General features: G+C 44.2%; 4 protein-coding genes across 5 annotated transcripts in view; 2 read left to right on the top strand and 2 right to left on the bottom strand.

Moving 5' to 3' along the window:
* The window catches only part of ADCY3 (adenylate cyclase 3), a 75,900-nt gene extending 74,633 nt beyond the window's left edge, over nt 1-1,267 (top strand). The window contains exon 22 of the mRNA XM_032866963.1: nt 227-1,267. Within this exon, the coding sequence (XP_032722854.1) occupies nt 227-409 (183 nt within the window). The 3' untranslated portion in view covers nt 410-1,267. The remainder of the gene's footprint in view (nt 1-226) is intronic.
* On the bottom strand, nt 438-11,646 carry CENPO (centromere protein O). Of its 2 annotated transcripts, none has more exons than XM_032866965.1 (8): nt 11,356-11,646; nt 11,162-11,265; nt 9,745-9,914; nt 6,265-6,382; nt 5,325-5,584; nt 3,228-3,399; nt 2,335-2,499; nt 438-1,032 (listed from the first exon to the last, which is right to left on the bottom strand). In XM_032866965.1, exons 2-7 carry the CDS (start codon nt 11,193-11,195, stop codon nt 2,363-2,365), a joined length of 891 nt encoding a protein of 296 aa, XP_032722856.1. In that variant the 5' UTR covers nt 11,196-11,265; nt 11,356-11,646; the 3' UTR covers nt 438-1,032; nt 2,335-2,362. The 2 variants fall into 2 exon arrangements, with proteins under 2 accessions (XP_032722856.1, XP_032722855.1); XM_032866964.1 differs by having other exon boundaries at nt 11,446-11,646.
* PTRHD1 (peptidyl-tRNA hydrolase domain containing 1) lies at nt 11,571-15,452 on the top strand. The gene is made up of 2 exons (XM_032866966.1): nt 11,571-11,843; nt 15,108-15,452. Exons 1-2 carry the CDS (start codon nt 11,592-11,594, stop codon nt 15,276-15,278), a joined length of 423 nt encoding a protein of 140 aa, XP_032722857.1. The 5' UTR covers nt 11,571-11,591; the 3' UTR covers nt 15,279-15,452.
* Nucleotides 15,453-19,276: 3,824 nt separating this feature from the next.
* The window catches only part of NCOA1 (nuclear receptor coactivator 1), a 149,373-nt gene continuing 149,316 nt past the window's right edge, over nt 19,277-19,333 (bottom strand). The window contains exon 22 of the mRNA XM_032866962.1: nt 19,277-19,288. The gene's annotated coding sequence lies outside the window, so the exon portion shown is untranslated. The remainder of the gene's footprint in view (nt 19,289-19,333) is intronic.

Here is a 19,333-nt window from a genome sequence, read left to right as displayed (position 1 = left end):
TGATGCTGCCAGAGACAACCTAGGGCTGTCCTTTGGGTCAGCGAGCGCTATTGCTGTGAGAGAGGCCCCAGGCAAACTACCCTGGCCCCTCGTGTGCAGAATAAGGGGCCTGGCCGAAGACATCTGGAAAAGAGCACTACAGGCAGGCTTGTCGGGACCCACAGGCCTCGTGTGGACACCTCTGGGCGGCCCCGGTCTGAGCTCACACAATGTTCTCCCTCTACAGGTGGTGGAAGAAACACAAGCCATCCTTCGAGAATACGGCTTCCGCTTTGTGAGGCGAGGGCCCATCTTTGTGAAGGGGAAGGGGGAGCTGCTAACCTTTTTCCTGAAGGGGCGTGATAAGCCAGCTGCCTTCCCTAACGGCTCCTCGGTCACCCTGCCCCACCAGGTGGTGGATAACTCCTGAACAGCCTCCAGCTTCACCACAGTCCAGATGGGAAGGGAGAATCTATTTTTTGGAATCAGAGAAAGGCCTTGGGAAAGGACACATGACCAAGTCCCGACATTCCCAAACTGTTGAAGTGCACACTCACATAGACTTTAGGTTTAAAAATCTCCTCAAGCCTTCATTTGTTCATGGATACGTGAACTCTGAGGGTGGCCATACTCTTCCTCAGTGTGCCTGTAGCTTCCTCAGAGAGTAGGGGTCTTAGGCGTAGTACTGGAACGGAATCCTTCCAGAGCCCTGGGTCTGACCAGCCCTCCTTCCTCCAGAGAGGCCATGGCCACTGTGAGCAGGAAACGTGTCCGAGGTGGAACAAAGCTGCCTTTGCTTCCCGGCTGGGAGCACAGACAGGAAAGCTGTGCTTCAGACGAGGACGTGGGAGGACAGGACGGCCGAGCAGGCAAGTGTTCTGCTCCCCGGCGCTCACCTGGAAGCCATCTTTCAAGCTGGAGACCTGCTCGTCTCAGTCTGGTCCAGGTTAGGTGAACTGGCCCTCATGCTATGTTCCTGATAATCTTGAAAGGTTCTTCTGGAACCCCTGCCACCTTAGTCATGACAGCAGAAAGTGCAATATTTCCTTTTACCTGGTGGGAGGGAGGGAAAGGGAATTTATTTCTGAGAGAAAAATATATAAACAGATCTTCTACATTTATATTTTTAGCTTTCTGTTAAAAAAAAAAAAACCACTTTCCGATATTGCCTTGCCTCCTGAGCTCTTGCTACAGTCAGTCGCCTTTGCTACTGCTTTAAAAGAGAATTTACAGGTATTGATAAAGAACAAGACTGTTTTATTAAAAGCTTTATTCAACTTGAATGTGATCATTGTGAAAATTCTGTGCAGTACTTTGCTGACTCACACCACGCATCCTTACCAGGTGCCTGGAAGGCAAGAGCCTGAACTAAGACGGCTGATCGTTCTCAAGCTCCTTTCTTCTAAATGGTGGTCCAAGCCGACTCGACCTGCCCCACGGGCGCCAACACATGTAGGGTTGCTTCCGGGTCACCTGGTCTAGGAAGTGACCATGTTAGGGCTGGATGCAGCTGTGGGCCCAGGGCAGGACAGGGAGTAAGGACCCCTACTTGTGCCTGGGCAAAGTGGGGACAGGCACTCAACAGCTGGACCCTGCTATACGCAGGCTTTCACATCCGGGCGCCATCCCTCTACATATTCCCATAAGGAACAAAACATGTCAGCAAGGCTGAGGCCGGGGTTATAATATAAGGAGAAATGATCCTTAGAACTGAGATCAGGAGATGTGGGGAGACAACTGCGCAGCTGTGGCCAAGGGCCTGCAGGAGAGAGAGGAGGGAGGGTCTGCGGCCCCTGACAAGCACGGAGTAAGAGCAGACTTCTGATCACGCTGTTTATAGCTGACTTAATACACTCAACTCTCTACTAACATGTTTAGAAACCAAGTATTAGCTACATACAGCCCTGATTATCCATGGTACTTACACGTATTCTTTATAAAACAGTAGCCTAGAACACAGGGCTTCAAACTAAAGATCAAACACTCTCTTCTTAACCATGTGATTCCTGTCATATCAGGAACCTGGAGTGTTCTAAGAACTTTCTTTTCAAAAGTCTCAGGAAAATGAAACAGAATTACTTAAAGCTTTCATAAAAGCTAGGAATACTTTCTAGTTAAAAGGTACATCCTCCCTCTTTCACAACATGCCTTCGACTGCCCCATCACATCCACTCTGATTTTCAGCTAAAACACGATCAGATCGACACCACGACTGTCTGAACCGCCCCTGACCACTTGGGCTGCGCGACTGCTCTCACTGCAAGGATGGTCCCCAGGCAGGGGGTCTGAACCTTTCAACAGTTTTCAGTTCATAAGACCTAGCCTGGGGACTGTGCACAGTATTATTTTACTCACTTTTTGACATGTTCCCAATGAAAATATTCTAGGAGACCAGGCTCATATCCAACTTTTCTCCTTTTCTTGCAAATGAAGTAAACACTTGATGTAGGGGCTTCGAAAAAAACAGATTTTCATGGGATGCTCGCTGTTCTTCCCACGAGGGGGATAACGCGTCCGTTCCTAGAACAGATTGTATCAATCTCATTTAGTGTGACTGGAGGAATGAGAACCCAGATCGCTGATGTTCTGGACCCATGTAACCTTTTTTTTTTTTTTTTTTTTTTTTTCCGGTCTGGAACTGAAACTGCCCTTTATTGGACCAATGATATTTTAGGCCCCAGACTCTGCCCAGAAGTCTAAAACCTATAGTGTAAAATCTGTGGCAGCTTTCAAACTTTCCAACTTCCTAAGAATATTTGATCCTTTTTTTCATTATGTCCCATGTCACATTACTCTGGTCCATTTAACCAAAACAGTTACACAATCTCTCTCAGCCAGTCCTACAGAATTCCCATATACCGAAGGGTCTCTAGAGAGCTAAGTGTATACTTATTTGTCTAATTGGCTGCCTAGTGAAATGAGTCTTCTGGCGCGCTTCACGAGTGACCCCATGACTCAGCCTCATTAGCTGTCTCTCAAGAGGGGTCTCCAATGACGACGAACATAAACTGAAGGAACACTGGCAGAGTCCGACGGAGCAGAGGAGGTAGGAACTAGGGTAATTATGTTTACTTACAAAGAGGAGAGGAAAAATGGTAGAAAGAAGGAAAATAGTCTTTGCATTGTACAAATGTCTAGAGTAACAGAAGAATGGGGCTCCGGGAGAGAATCCATTTTACCCTGTTTCATACCACCTGAACCCCACAGAGCACATCATCATATCTTTGCCAAGGCGTCCTTCCTCTCACCTTGGTACGTAACAGTGACATCAGTTGGCAGGGTTGTCGTGAGGTCCTTGTACAGCAGTCTGGCACAAAATGGGACCGACTGACCCCGCGGCTCCACTTTGTAAGTGAAGGAGAGCAAGTTGCACAGCGAGTTTCTCTGCAAGGGCCCGGCCAGGAAGGCTGCGAAGTCACTCTAAGGAGGGTGGGGGTCAAAACAGACACAATACAAGATGGTGACAGTTCCAAAGGCAGTAAGTGGTTGTGACACTTCAAACATGTCTACAAAAATACAGCCCGTGAATCAAATTTCAGTGAAATAAAGGGCAGAAAGAAGCCTGTGAAAAAGACTAATGATAAAGACTTAGAAGATAACCCAGAGTTGGCAGCATCCTAGAAAGGGTGGCAGGAAGCACTGAATAAACGGCCCGGGGCATGAGGGAGATAAACGGCCTTTGTGCGGCTGGCCGGAGAGGATCTGTGTCCGCGTTCTCGTATCCGTGTACCCGAAACCCGAGAGTGTGGGAGGCAGTCGGGATGCACGCAAGCGGAGGGGAGAACAGGACACGAAGTTTACAAAATTCACATATTCCTCATCTGCATTCATTTCCCATCCACGTAAAAAAATTTGTTTTAACCCAACCCTAGTTCCATTACTACCCCCAAAAAGGCCAGAGTTTAGACAAAGATGGATAGTACCCCCATGTATTATCCCGCTCCGCAAGGCACTCGGCACACGGCAGGTCCTCGATAAACCCCTGCTGAAGTGAAAGCACAGAAACTGTACGGACATACACTGGAGATACTGTGGGTTCTTTTCCCGACCACCGCAATAAACTGGAATTTTTTGGTTTCCTAGGACAATTATGTTTATACTACACTGTAGTCTATTAAGTATGTAATAACATTATGTCTAAAAAACTAGTGTATACATTTTAGTTAAAAAATACTTTAATTAAAAAATACTTTATTGCTAAAAAAAAGCTAACCCTCATTTGAACTTTTAATGAGTCATAATCAATGATCAGATCGCCATAACAAATAATGAAAAATTTGGTAATATTGTGAGAATTACCAAAATGTGACACAGAGACACAAAGTGAGAAAATACTACTGGACAAATGGCACCGATAGGCTTAACACACAGTTGCCACAAACCTTCGATCTGTAGAAAAATGCAGTATCTGCAGAGCACAATGAACAGAAGTACCATAAAATGAGCTGTGACTGTACTACTCTGTGAAGGGAAGACAGGGTCAAGTATATAACCACCATCAGGGAGTAAATAATCCCTTAACCAGCATCCATGCTTCAACAGCATCCACCATTTCAAGAGGGGAAGAAGGTGGAAAACAGCTTGTATATAAATAAGAAACATGCACCATAAGGATAAAGGTCAAATTTCGGGCTCAGAATTATAAAGCATTTTAGAATACAAAAGAAAACTTGTTTTGCCTCCCCCCTTTCTTTCTCCTTTTAAAGCCTATTCTGAGCTCATAAAATATGTATAAGATCCCAGACAGGGGCACCTGGGTGGCTCAGTCAGCAAAGGTCATGATCCCAGCATCCTGGGATCGAGCCCCACATCAGGCTTCCTGCTCAGTGGACAGTCTGCTTCTCTCTTTCCCTCTGCCAGTGCCCCTGCTTATACTTTCTCCCTCTCTTTCCCCGTCAAATAGATAAAATCTTTAAAAAAACAAACAAATGGGGTGCCTGGGTGGCTCAGTCTGTTAAGCAACTGCCTTCAGCTCGGGTCATGATCCCAGGGTCCTGGGATGGAGCCCCGCATCGGACTCCCTGCTCAGCGGGGAGTCTGCTTCTCCCTCTGCCTACTGCTCTGCCTACTTGTACTCTCTATCTGTCAAATAAATAAATAAAAAAAACAAAAAACAAAAAACAGGGGCACTTGCATGGCTCAGTGAGTTAAGCCTCTGCCTTTGGCTCAGGTCATGATCCTAGGGTCCTCGGATCGAGCCCCACATAGGGCTCTCTGCTCAGCGGGGAGCCTGCTCCCCCCCACCCGCCTGCCTCTCTGCCTGCTTATGATCTCTGTCAGATAAATCAATCTTTAAATAAATAAATAAATAAATAAATAAAAAGACAAAAACCCCAGACAGATACCTGAAGTCGATCTGCCTGGTACTTCCTCCCAGCGTAAGCATTTAGGTATTCACAAAGACAGAACAGGAAGTGCTGAATATTAGTCTGTAAGTATTTTGCAGATATCTCCTCGAGGGGAATGAAGACCGGAATGGAATGGTGATGTATCCGAAGTGGCTTCTGTATGACAAGGTCGACGAAATAGGAATCCAGCAGATTTCCCTCAAAAGCAGTGCTGATGCAGACACAGACCCCTCGGCTGGTCAGCTTCCCACTGAGCCCTGCAGAAAACGAGAAGAGCCTCTCAACAGACAGCAGCAAAGGGAGTGTCTTCTTCAGCTGCGCGCCCCTTCGCTTCAGCACTGCCGTGTACGTACAGTATGAGCTCAAACTGTGTTGAAGGAACATCATAGACACTTTCTGCTCACTCTGGCTCATTTTAAGTTTGAGCTGCTAAAACCAGAGAAAATGGTAGTAAAGATCAAACATCTTAATATCAAATTATGGAAGAAGAGATTTTGAAATTTTCATTTTACCACTTCTTTTTCTCTGAGTGTCAATTAATGTACGATAGTCCAGTTCCTTCCACAATCCTCTATGCCACAGATAATGGGCAGGATAAATCCCCACTTTAATGGGGAAACAGAGAGTTACTGGGTTCAAACTATTTGACCAGTGGCATCAAGCCAGCCAGTAGCAAAGGCAGATCTAGTACAAGTTCTGAAACACACTGAATAGCTAAAATGAATCCTCTAAGCCAGCCACCAACCAATCTTCCGCAAAAAGAGGCCAATTTTCTAGGTCAAGATGCCTACAGAGAGTATGCCAGCTTTGTAGTATATGTTGAGGAAGGCAAAAACCCATGCTCATGAAGTAAGTCCAGGACCAATAATGTATCTAGCAAACCAACTCACTAAAAACAAGAGACTCGGACTGAAGCAGGTCAGAAAATAAATTATACCCGTGAAACGATATGCCCGCAGGATGGCTTTCACATTTTCCCGTCTTCTTTCCGCAACTTCTTGCTCACTGATTTCCAGGGTTTGGTCAGGTTCTACATTGGCAGCAGATGCTTTAACCTGCAAAATATGCAGTAAATCAAACTGGGTAGGGGCATAGCACAGAGTTCTTACCCTGACACAACTAGAAAGAAAGCTAAATGCAGAGGGCTTTTTTAAGATTTTTTATTTATTTATTTGACAGAGATCACCGGTAGGCAGAGAGGCAGCCAGAGAGAGAGGAAGGGAAGCAGGCTCCCTGCTGAGCAGAGAGCCCCATGCAGGGCTCGATCCCAGGACCCTGGGATCATGACCTGAGCTGAAGGCAGACACTTAACCGACTGAGCCACCCAGGATCCCCCAAATTAGAAATTTAAAACCTTCCCACAGAGGAGGCCTGAAGGGCTTTCCTAGGTAATTTTACTTTATAAAAATTTAAGAAAAAACTACACTATTTTATATAAACTCTACCATCAAATCGAGAAAAAAAAGGGAAAACATCTCAAAATTTGTTTTCTGAGACCAGGTTAAATGTGATGTCAAAACCTGACAAGGACATTAAAAAAAAATTCGTAAGACAATATCATGAACTGAGATGTAAAAGTCCAATTAGCAAATATGAGCAAATAAAATTCAGCATTATATAGAAAGGATAACACATCAAGCCAAATTAGGTTTATTCCAAAAAAGTAAGCCATTATCAAACACCAACCAATATGTAGCACCACATTAATAAGAGAAACATGACCACTTTAATATATGCAGTAAAAACATTTAATAAACCTCAATACCTGATCACAATTAAAACTCTAGCAAACTAGCCATACAAGAGGATTTCCTTAATCTGATAAGAGTATACAAAATTTAGAAGGAACATGTTAACCCTAAGACTATTTCTACTCAACAATATAATGAAGATCTCAGCTAACAGAATAAGTGAAGAAAAACAAGTTACAAGGATTGGCAAGCAGTAAAACTGTGATCGTCTGCATATGACAGGATTCCAAATGTAGAAATCCCCAAAGAATAGAGAGAAAAATAGAATGTAGATTTAGCAAAGTTGTGAAATATAAAGTCAGTATGCAAAAATCAAATATATATTTCTACACGACAATTTGAAAATCAAATTTCTAAAAAACAATCCAGGTATCAGAGGTCATCAAAATGTGGCTTGTGAGTCAGACCTAATTGGACACTTATTGCTGTAGGTAAGGTTTCACACCCATTAATTTACATATTGTTTGCACCGCTTCACAATACAACAGCAGAGCTAAGTAGCTGCATTGGGACCATCTGGTTCACAAAGCTTCAAATACTGACGATCTGGCCTCACACAGGAAGTCTGCTGACCCCTGCCTTATATGGTAACATCAGGAAAAATCAAATACACAAAGACAAATATAATGACTGATTTAAGACCTCTACACATAAAACTACACACAGGGCTGAGAGATTGAAGAACTAAATAAATGGAGAGAGAGATCATGTACACTGGCTGGAAGATGCGATACTGAAAATATTTCAGTTCTCTCCAAACTGGTGGATAGATTCAATGCAATCCCAAATCAAATTTATAGGTTTGTTTTTGGAAACTGATGGCTGATGCCCGAATTTATGAAAAATTCAAGGGGCCAAGAATAGCCCAAGATAATTCTGAAAAAGAGGACATATATGACAGATGTACATCATATAGGACATATATACAGTAAATGAACCTCTGGTACTAGCACAAAGACAAACAGACCGATGGAACAGAAGTCAGAAACAGGCCCGCGAGGGACCCAAAGATCCACTACAATACAATGGGGAAAGAGTGGACTTCAGAAAGGGATACTGGATGCAGTGGATATCCATATGGAAAACCAAAAAAAGTACGACCTCTATTGCATACCATACACAAAAATCAATTCCAGATGAACCGTAATTCTGAAAGTACAAAGTATAATAGAGCTTTCAGAAAGTACCACAGAACAGCTTCATCATCTTAAGTCAGGCAAAGATTTATTAAAAGAAAACAAAAGCAGTAAGTCTAAAGTTAGATTCCTAAAACTTCACTGAAATGAAGACTTTCTTTTCATCACAAGACACCATTAGAGAGTGAAAAGGCAAGCCACAGGCCAAGAGAAAATTCGTAATAAATATCCCAAAGAATTCATATTCAAAATAAGTAAAGATTCTACAATGCAGTAAGAGATAGACAATGCAATAACATTTCTGTGCAAGCCTTGAAAAGCACATTTCACAACAGAAGACTTTCAAGTTTCCAATACAAGCCCTTAACAGCATTAGTTATCAGGCGATAGAGATTCTAGGACACTCCCACCAGAGAGATGGATTTTTTAAACTGACAATATCAAGTTCTGGTAAAGATGCACAACAATGGAAATCTCATACCCTGCTGCTGGGAATGAAAATTGGTATAATCACTTCAGAAACTGTTCGGCAGTATTTACTAAAGGCCTAGCAACTCTACAAGGTATACACCCTGTGACCTAGCAACTCTACAAGGTATATACCCAATAGAAAAGTATCTATTTTTCCATCAAAAGACAGAAACAAGAATGTTTCACAGCCCCAAAGTGAAACAACCCAAATAACCCAAATGTCACCGACAATACACTTCAGTAAATAAGTTGTGGACTATTCATAAAATGGAATTACTATACAGCAACAAAAAAGAATGACCACTAGATGCAGCAGTTTGGATCAATCTCACAGAACATTCAGGAAAAAAAAAAAAGTCAGACAAGAAAGAGCTTATACTTTTCACATTTATATAAAGTCCAATGATGTGGTGTTTTATGAAGCATTTTCTTGCCTGTGCAGGAGTTATTAGAGAAGCAGAGGTACAGAAAGAGAAATAATTAGCAGACTACTGCAATAATCCTGGCACCCAAATCACCTAGTAAACATTTTACAACATGTGGATAATATTTGAAGTACAAAGACAATCTAAAGGAAAATCTGACAGGTCATGCTGACTCTGGGCTTGAGAGAAAACTGAAAAGAGGGAAGAACTGAAGTTCACTGTGTCGTTTCAAGTGTGGGTAAGGGAAAGATGGCGCTAATGACAAAAGCGCCAATGACTCAAGTCAGGCTGAGACTGAAGTAAGACTCATGCGTCTGAGTGCGGGCTAAGAAATGATTCGAAGAACTTGCCTGGCCTGTCAGTGGTGTCTGACAATTACTGGTTCATACTGATATTAGCTGACTCTACAGCACTGATCACTTGAGATTTATAAGTTGTGGCTAATGTCCAACATTTTAGCTGACCCAAATTCTGAAAAGAGTCACCTTTGTTCCCCCTGCAATGTTTCCTGTCAAGGGCTGAAATCAATCCAGGAAGATCACAGGTGAAACCCAGGATACAAATCTGCTAATTCCCAGATCATTCCTGTTCTTTACACTCTCGGAAAACCTGCTAACGTTACCCTTGCACTCACTCTGGCTTGACGCTGCTTTGCTTCAGCTCTCAGCTCATCTCGCAGACATCTCAGTTTATGAATCTTGGTCCTAAGAGCACCTTCGACGGCCTGTGCTCTCTGCAGATCTTCTGAGTTTTTACGGGATCTATTCACTTGAATCTCTAGTCTTTCCAAGTGAGCTAAAACACCTGAGGAAAGAAAAAAGGCAATTTCACAAGAAGCCAGGGATTTCTAACTCTGGCAACAGAAAACATTTCAGGGGGAACAAAGGGTGACTCTTTTCAGAATTTGGGTCAGCTAAAATGTTGGACATTAGCCACAATTTATAAAACCAGAGAAGGTGACAAGAGAAATCAATGACAAGCCACCTCATAGCTCAGCACTAATGTACAAGCAGTCCCTGACCAGGACACTGTCCAAAGAGAGCATTTTCTGAATATAACTCATCTCAGTTACCCATGATAATAAGAACCCAGGGGAAAACGAGGTCACCAAATTCAGACTTTCTCAGAACCTTTTTTTAAAATGTAAATGATTTTTTAAATTGTCTTTTATGCATGTTTTCCCAAAGCGCTAATGCATAACTCTTTGGATTTAGACATCCAGAGAGACTTAAATTAAGTACTTTAAAGCTCCAAAAAGTATTATTCACACAGGACTATAAAGACACACACTAAAGTGAACTGCCTACCAGTACTACTGGGTATTAGAAAGGAAAACAAGTTCATGGTTGGATAGAAATTCAGAGGCAAATCTCAGTTCCCAAGAGCTTAAAGACCAATACAGGAAAGGTCACAGTTTCAAAATGCCAATCAAGTCTAACAACGAACCACCTGCTGAACATTTCCTACATCTAAAGACTCTTGTGCTAGAGGCTCCACTTGCAAACCATGTAAAGAATGAAAGCATGAAGAGAATTAAGTCCTTATCTAATCTCTACAACCACCACCATAAGGCTATTCTTTGCCTCCACTTTCCAAATGAAGAAATTAAGGCGGAGAAAGGTAAAATAACTTACCTAACGCCACAGTATTTCTAAGGGCAGAGCCGGGACTCAAACCTAGGCCTAACCAACACCAAAGTCACTGGCTGGCATCGACCCTTCCACAGGCATAATGCATAGATGACCCCAAAAAGTCCTGGAAAGAGACCTCACTGGCTAGAACTGTAACTCGGAATATAAACACTGAGCATATTATGAACGCTACCCGATCGGTTTAGAAAGGGGCAGGAGCCTAGAAATGTTTTAAGTAATTTTCCTTGTGCCATGAATGATCTTAGCTGCCTGTCCCTTTCAGTCTCCTGTCTGTTCCTTTCACCATAATGCTCCCAAATAGGCCAGGTCACAGCCGTCAGAGGAGGAAAGGGCTCCTTTAACCTAGGGGTCGTCTTGGCAGCAGTGGGGGGGCGGGGGGGGAGGCGACCCTGTGAATACCTCCTCTGGACTTGCCGTCATTCGCCCACTCCATCTCCTCAGACTTCCACAGGCCCCCCTGTGAAGCTGGCAGGCAAGCGGTAACAGACACCCAGATTTCCTTGCTGGTAAAAGAAAAAAGGCAAGAAAGTCACACCTATTCACGGCAGGACGCGCACAACTCAGGAACGCACCGTCGGCCTCCGGACACCTACCTGCCCCAGAAGACGCCGTTATAAGAGGCCGTTCAGCCTTCCACCCTAGTCACGGTCCCGTCGGTCACCAGGTCTTACGTTTACTCTTACCTCCGCTCCTCTCGCTTAGGCAGGACGAGGACGAAGCGTTCCCGCCGTCCACTCCTTCAAAAAATCAAACCAGTCGGACCCAGGGTGCTTTGCGTCGCCGCCGTACAAAAACATGGCTGCCCTCAGGGCCCCTCCCTCATCCCGGCATGCACCGGGGAGTAGGGCCGGCCTTTCGGTGGGCCAGGAAGATGGCGTCCTCTGGCCCAGAGCCGCAGATCCTAGTCCAATACTTGGTGTTACGAAAGGATCTATCGCAGGCCCCATTCTCCTGGCCGGCGGGCGCACTGGTAGCGCAGGCCTGTCACGCAGCCACCGCGGCCTTGCACATTCACCGCGACCATCCCCACACGGCCGCATACCTCCAGGACCTGGGGCGCATGCGCAAGGTCGTCCTCGAGGTAAGGCATCCGGCGGAGGGGGAAGGGTATCGAGGCCTTCGAGACCGGAAGTGGGTGTGGTCTTGAGGCTGAGGCTTAAGTTCGTAGAGTGGGTACGGCGATAGTTGGGAGGGGTGGTTTACGTCTAAGTTTTGGAAATGGTTCGGGGGTCTCCGCTGTTTCCCCGGTCGTCTTCCCTTGGCTGGACCGGGTCTGTGTGAAGAGTGGACTTCGGGCCACTTATCAATGCTTTCCGCACCCCTCCGTCCTCATCCACGTATCTCTTAGGAGGTGCCAGTGAGGGTGGAGGCCTGTGGAACCCGGCCCTGACCGTCTACCTGTGCACGGGGCCGGCCTTTTAATGCAACTCCCGAAGGTACTTTCACGCTCCCTCCCGGAAAAACCGATTCGGAAGGGACAAAGACACGGAATTCCTATTGCAAGTGAAGTGAATCTGAAGCATTACCGGGATATGACGCCTAATTATTTGAAAGTAAATGTGTACTTAATGTAAGTTGAACCTAGCATCATAAATACCAGACACAGGGCACCTGGGTGGCTCAGTGGGTTAAAGCCTCTGCCTTCCACTCAGGTCATGATCTCAGGGTCCTGGGATCGAGCCCCGCATCGGGTTCTCAGTTCAGCGGGGAGCCTGCTTCCCCCCACCCCGCCCGCCCTCCCCACCTGCCTCTCTGTGTACCTGTGATCTGTCAAATAAATAAATAAAATCTTTAAAATATATACATACATACATACATACGTACGTACATACATACATACCCGACACCACCGATGAAGACAGAGGTAAGGTTCTTTTGGCAGATAGCCAAATAGATCTTACCCTCACCTTTTCCCTGTCATTTCTGCTGCTGCTGGAATTGTATCACGGGAAGATAATCAGATGCGCCGAGGCGCACTGTATACTACAAGAATATAAATAGCAGCACTTTATAATAGTAAAAAATGTGGAAATTACCAATTTCCAACACTAGTGATTGGTTCATTTTATGCCCATAAAATGTGCTATAATAAAGCTAGCGTATCGTGGTTTTGGAGCATATTTAGTTGGCATGGAAGAGTGCTCATTATGTGATGCTAACTGAACTGTATTTATACAAAATGATCCAGATTTTGGAAAGAAAAACTAAGGAAGTACATCCAAATATTAAGCTAGTGGTAGGATTTTGGTTTGTTTCTAATGCTTTATTCTTTTTAGTTTTCTATGTGAAGCACATATTTTACTTTACATTATAAAATTTATTTTAAACAAACTAGAACCCTGGGGTGCAATAATACTTTATGGCTAGCTGGCACAAACCGATTTATCTGTCAAGAGAAAAACTTCTGTTGGGTAGTAAAATATCAGGCAGTAATTTCTATGGGGAAATGTCTTGAGAATCCGAGTAGACAGAAATGAAACATTTTTTTTAAAGATTTTATTCATTTATTTGTCAGAGAGCACAAGCAGGGGGAGCAGCAGGAAGAGACAGAAGCAGGCTCCTCGCTGAGCAGGGAGCCTGATGCGGGATTCAATCTGAGGACCCGGGATCATCACCTGAGCCAAATGCAGACGTTTAACTGACTGAGCCACCCTGGTGTCCCAGCAGATAGTTTTTTGTTCGTTTCTTTGTTTTAAGATTTTATTTATTTACTTGAGAGAGAGAGAGGGCATGAGAGGGGAGAGGTCAGAGGGAGAAGCAGACCCCTGCTGAGCAGGGAGCCTGATGCCGGACTTGATCCTGGAACTCCAGGATCATGACCTGAGCTAAAAGCAGTTGCTTAACCAACTGTGCTACCCAGGCACCCTAGCAGATAGCTTTTTATTTAGACTCTTTTTGTAGGAAGGGGCTCAAGAAATTATCTGGTTCGGACAGCCCCCTCTCCCTCACATTCAGGCAGATAATATATTTATTTACCCCATTTCTCAGATGAGAGATCTGAAGCCCACAGAGATTAGGTGACCTCCCCTAAGTCTGAAAGACGTCTGATGATTCCTAACTAATAGCCATACCCAAGAAAGGGACCAAGGAATCACCCCTGAGTAAATTAAGGTGCTGCTGCAGCCGTAAAGACCAATAAAATATAAGACCATGCCAAGGCTAATTCCATTTATTGGGTGCCTGCTATGTGCCAGGCACTAGTCTGAGCCTAATTTCTTTGAGTCATCACTATTGCTAGGAAGCATTATCATCCCTGTTTTAGGAAGGAGAAAGAAAGTCCCTGCTAAGTCACGTAACTCATCAAAGATCACACAATCACTGGGGCGCTTGGGTAGCTCGGCTGGTTAAGGGTCTGACTGTTGATCTCAGCTCAGGTCTTGATCTTGGGGTTGTGACTTTGGCCGAATTGGGCTCCATACTGGGTGTGGAGCCTACTTAAAATACACACATGTACAAAACACAATCAGTATGGGGCAGAGCAAGAATTTGGACTTACTCTCACTGTCCTATGCTGCCGTCTGGTGCTGAAGGAGGGAGGGGAAGTCCATGAGTTCTTCAGCGTGGCTGTGCCCAGAGGACTCTAGGTAAAGAGTGACAGTCTCAATTTCCTCTATTTGATAACACATATCTCTAGTTACCTTACTGGCTTCTGCCTTCCTAGGCAAAAAAAGAAAAAAAAAAGAATAATATCTTATTCTAAATAACACACTAATTATCATTGTTTTCTGAGAGCTAGCTCTAATACTTCCTGCTAATGGGAGCCAGCACAGTGATAAAGATGATGAGAAACAATGGGAGAGGATGTGAGAGATTTGCCCGCTGAGCCAACCAGCGGGCATCTCTCCCAGCAGAAGGAAAGCCCTTCAGGTTTGGTCAGGTGGGAAAGGAGGGGAGGACGGAGATGGAGGTGACATGTGTTAGAACTCCTTTCCTACAACTCTTAAAGTCAAAGCTGGCTGAAGGATTAGGGATAGCTGGATGGGCACCAGCCATAAGAGAAATAGAGCACAAATGTCAAATAGAGCATAAATGTCAAACAGTCAATGCATACAGCATCTCAGGAGGGAAGAGAAAAATCTTTTCCATTTTAGAAACGGATCACACCTCTCCCTCTGCGACCCCCTAGACCACTTATCTAAGGTCCTTCAGAGAGTGAACAGCAAATGGGGCAGTGAAGCTCTTGCTTCTGGAAACTTGCTCTCCAGCTCCTTCGTTGAGAAAAGCTGTTCCTCCACTTTGAGTCAGGAGGAACCTACCCCCTGAGCCCCCGCACTTTTTTTTCATTGCCTCCCAACACTTCCTCAACGGGCCATTCAGTCTGTGTTCTGTGCTCTGCTCCTGGTAGGCCGCCGATGAGAGCGCCCTGAAGGAGCTGGCTGAGACCCTACAACAGAAGAACGTTGACCACACGCTGTGGCTAGAGCAGCCGGAGAATATCGCCACTTGCATTGCGCTCCGTCCCTACCCCAAGGAAGAAGTGAACCAGTATTTGAAGAAGTACCGATTGTTCAGATGACTAAGGTTAGCAGTTGCCTTGATGTATTTGAGCATCAGCTGGATCCAGAAACTTCATGCCATCCATCCCTAAGCATCATGTACTCCTCTCAAAGGCAACTCACTCTTCCTTTAAGTTACAAATGTTTCTTGAGGGTCAAACCCATGCTCATATTAAAGTTGTCATTAAGAAGTACTTCCTCTTATTCTTAATTATTAATTAGTTCCGATGGGCAAAGTAGGTGAGCTGCGATATTGTCTATGCAGCATTGCTCAAATGGAAGATCTGGTTAGACACCTGTCCGGGGGTCAAGGAAACGAACACCCGTCCTTCCAGTCATCCAGTCACCCAAGTTTAAAACTTTGCTTTTGAATTCTTTATTTCTTGTTCACATCCAGATATCATGTTCATTGAATCTTGGACACTATCAACTTTAAAGTACACCATTATTTTACATGTTGTTAGGAAAGAAGAGACGCTGCCAGTTAAGACATGCGATTAACCATAAAATGTATTTCAGTTTCAAAGATGTTAAACTGTACATATGCACACACACAAACACACAAATACATATTTGATGAAATTTGTCAAGTACCGTATCGTAGTTCTTGGTGCTACCACCCTGCATTAGGCTCTCATTTTGTTCATCTGAGTGTCCCACTGGTCTGCTCACGTCTCATATATCCTGGCTACAATCCAGCAGGCTTTCTGCCACAAGGTTTATTTAAGATCACTGAGCAGCCGGTTCAGTAGAGACCCCTACCTCACCATAGAATAAAGTAGGGACTCTTCAGCTTAGCCTTCAGACCCTCCACATGTGCATTCCTACCCAGCATTTTAAGCTTGTCTTCTACACTTTCCTTACCCAAACTTGATGCTTCAACAAAGGCACTCCAGTTGCTGCCTGCCAGTCTCCAGCCTGGGAGTCAAGCATTGGTATTCTTGCCTCCCTGTTCTCACCTCTGGACTTGAAACGAATTCTGGCTTAAGTTCGATCACCTTCACAAAGTCTTAGCCAGCCCAAAATGACAGGTCCATTCTCTGAACATCTAGAACAGTCTACAGTGTTTTACACAGAAAGATTTGGAAACATCTACAGAAGACTGCTTGGACCTCTGTGAAGCAAAGGTTTTAAAGGGTAATTTGCTCAACAAATACTTGTTGCAAGTCTACGGTGGGTGGCAGGTTGTATTAGGAGCTGAGAATATAAGGGTGGACAGAACAATTTTTGCCTTCAGATAGCTGAGAATCTAATGAGAAGACAGATACGTAGATAATTCATACAGAAAGAACTGTGCAAGGATACATGGGTATACTTGCCCCTCCTGTCTAGATACCAAAACAAATAAGATACTGGATACAAAGATTTTCTGTTATAAGAGGTGGTCATTTGAAACTAGGAGAGTGGATTGGAGAATTGGTAGAGTGCTGAGGGCAGAACCAAGTCCAGGAAACCACGTCAGTAGAGTTTCAATCAAATGAATCGTGAAATTTCAGTATCTAAGTACTAGAAACAGGTAACATTTGGGAACATAATGGTGAACTTGTTGGAAGCAGTTGAAGGAGGCCGTGAGGGTGGGAATCCGACTGTCGTCTATTGAGACCAGAATGGGAGAGGAGGTAAGAGGTGGGGACTATTCTTTTAAGAAGTTCAGATGGGAAGAGGTAATGATCGAATGGGGGCCAGAAAGGTGAATTCTGGGTCCCACAGGGGGAATTTTCTTAGATGTCTGAGCAAGTTTATGGATGAGGAGAGGGAGGCTAGGGAGAAGAGAGATCGACGTTACTAAAAGGAATAACTGATAAAGGAAGTTCAGAAAAAGGGGGAAGAGGTAGGGTCAAGGACATAAGGAAGGACTGGCCTTGAACAGAGAGGGAAAACTTAGGATACTGGAGGAAAGAAGTGGGGAAATACATACATATACATGAGTTTATAAACCAGGAAAGGGAAAAAGTTGAATTTGACCATCCTTGTTGACTTCATTTTCTTCTCTGAAGCGGGAGGTATATACAGCCTTTCATAACACTGAACAGACTTACTAAGCACTGTATTATATGGCACAGCATGGTGGTTAAGGCTTCATACTCTGGTGTCATATGGTCTGAGTCCAAATCCTGGCTCTCATTCATTCAAGCTGTGTGAATTCAGAAAAGTCAGTCATCTTCCCTGAGCCCTAGTTCCTTCATCTGTACAATAGGAATTTATGGGAGTGCTATGTGGATTAAGTGTGTTAGTACATACAGGTCCCTTTAGAACAGTGCCTGGGCACTTGTTGCTAGAACCTAAGCATACAGGAAGGACTGAGACAGAGAGCAAGACTCTGGCACTAAGTACAGTGTATCTGGCCTTGCATATCAAGTTTACAAAAAAAAAAAAAAAAAAAGTGATGTATTCTCCAAAAAAGCAAAGATTGTACTGGAGGCCCCAGGATAGGTGATATATCCTTGAAAAGAATATCCTATGCTTTGGTAAGTTTCTTATATGTAAAAAATGTTTTGTAATTAACAAAAGACTTTGCTAAGTGCAAATCAATCCTGGCAGTTGCATGCAATGCAGGCCACCTTGTCTCAAGTTTGCAGATACAAAAAGGCTTTGACTTGCCTGCGGTCAAAGTCAATGGCAGACCTGGAACTGAAAACCAGGTCTTTTGTCAGTCTGTTTTTTCTCGTAACCTCCGCTAGTTGGCTACTAATTTGGGTTTCAGCCACCTAGCTACTAGAAAGGGGTTTGAAAAGGGGTCATGAGTAGTTCAAGTGCTGGGAAGCTGTATCTTCCATTTTAAATTCGTTAATTGACATTCCCGATTGTAAATCAGCCTCCTGTGACTGTGAGTTGTGTGACTCAATACCCTAGAGTCCAATTATCACTGGATGAGCTGACAAAATTGAGTTTCTGAGCTGGTAGCACTGAGAACCCGTGCCTCAGCCATGGCTTCTCATGGGGCTGGCAGGATGCAGAAGGCTCCCCTGGAGGGGTATTTAAAATCACATTTTATTGTCATTTAATCAGCATACATCTTCCCCCATGGATTCTGAGATGCCATCCTAGGAGTGTGCCCCGCTTCCTGGTTGAGAATCTTGGCAATAGCGAACCACAGTCCCTGGCGGGAAGGTATTAGTGTGGAGACATGGCTGAGAACCACAGCCCTCGGCAGTTGTAGCTGTTGTCTGACATTAAGCTTAACACAACAACCCCAATTTCTCCTCTACTTTAAGATCCAGGTTTGGTAGGTCTTGAATGCTGGCCTAGGTCTGGCTTTTAGCTGTGGGGGTTTTGCAAGGGCCGAATAGGTAGCACCCAAGTTCTGAACATAGATTCTTGATAAAAATGATTAAAAAATGGATGGAGAAACAAAATATCACTTCTATTATCAATGGGTGAGAAGATACAGCTTTATCTGATAGCCTAAATGGGCTTGATAATTTCCTGTCCTAAGGAAAGCGAGCAGACAGAGCAGGTTTCACTGAAGTTGCAGAGTACGAAGAGAACAAATCCCCCACATTCAATCTATTAAACTCTGAGAGATTAGTTCCACCCAATTGAGAAACATGGACCAAAGGCAATCATCCAGCAAGTGGGTTATTCATTCAACCCACATGAGGAAGAGTAAGGGGTGAAGGAACCAGGAGCTCTATGTTCCTTAACTCACTCAATAAAGGCATAAGTGGACATAAGGATTCCGCCTCCTCCCCAGCGTTAGATGTAAGGAACTCCAGAGAAGTGCCAATGATCCAAGAGGAAGACTGATCTGACAACAGGTACAGGATGTATTTGCTATGAGTGGGGAGAAACTTTGGGGCATCAGTAAGGAGACTCCTGGAAATACCAAGGCATGACTGTGATGACGTGGCTGCAAAATGAAAATTGAACTATAAGAAGCAGGATCTTACTTCCTTATGGTACAAATGACAAACGTCAGGCAGGTGACCACCTCAGAAGACCTGATTCAGGCTGAACTTTGCTACCTAATGGCTACGTAATTTTGCCTCACCTGTGAATAATTCCTGACAAGAATTATTTAAACAATCAACTCAAATTTAGGGATCTATTTAAAAAATACCTTCTAAGCAAATGC

This window comes from Lontra canadensis, unplaced genomic scaffold (assembly GCF_010015895.1).
Source record: "Lontra canadensis isolate GAN:19392208 unplaced genomic scaffold, GSC_riverotter_1.0 scaffold32, whole genome shotgun sequence".
NCBI classification, from domain to species: domain Eukaryota; kingdom Metazoa; phylum Chordata; class Mammalia; order Carnivora; family Mustelidae; genus Lontra; species Lontra canadensis.
Note: the sequence above shows the minus strand (reverse complement) of the source record. Positions and strands in the feature narration are given on the sequence as shown.

Coding starts and splice junctions, on each gene's coding strand:
- CENPO (XM_032866965.1), bottom strand. CDS start 11,195: ATGGAGTGGGCGAATGACGGCAAGTCCAGAGGAG. Junction 5,585..6,264: donor GCGGGCATATCGTTTCACGG/GTATAATTTATT, acceptor CGTTTTCTGCAG/GGCTCAGTGGGAAGCTGACC. Junction 3,400..5,324: donor ACCAGGCAGATCGACTTCAG/GTATCTGTCTGG, acceptor CACCCTCCTTAG/AGTGACTTCGCAGCCTTCCT.
- PTRHD1 (XM_032866966.1), top strand. CDS start 11,592: ATGCACCGGGGAGTAGGGCCGGCCTTTCGGTGGGCCAGGAAGATGGCG. Junction 11,844..15,107: donor TGCGCAAGGTCGTCCTCGAG/GTAAGGCATCCG, acceptor TGCTCCTGGTAG/GCCGCCGATGAGAGCGCCCT.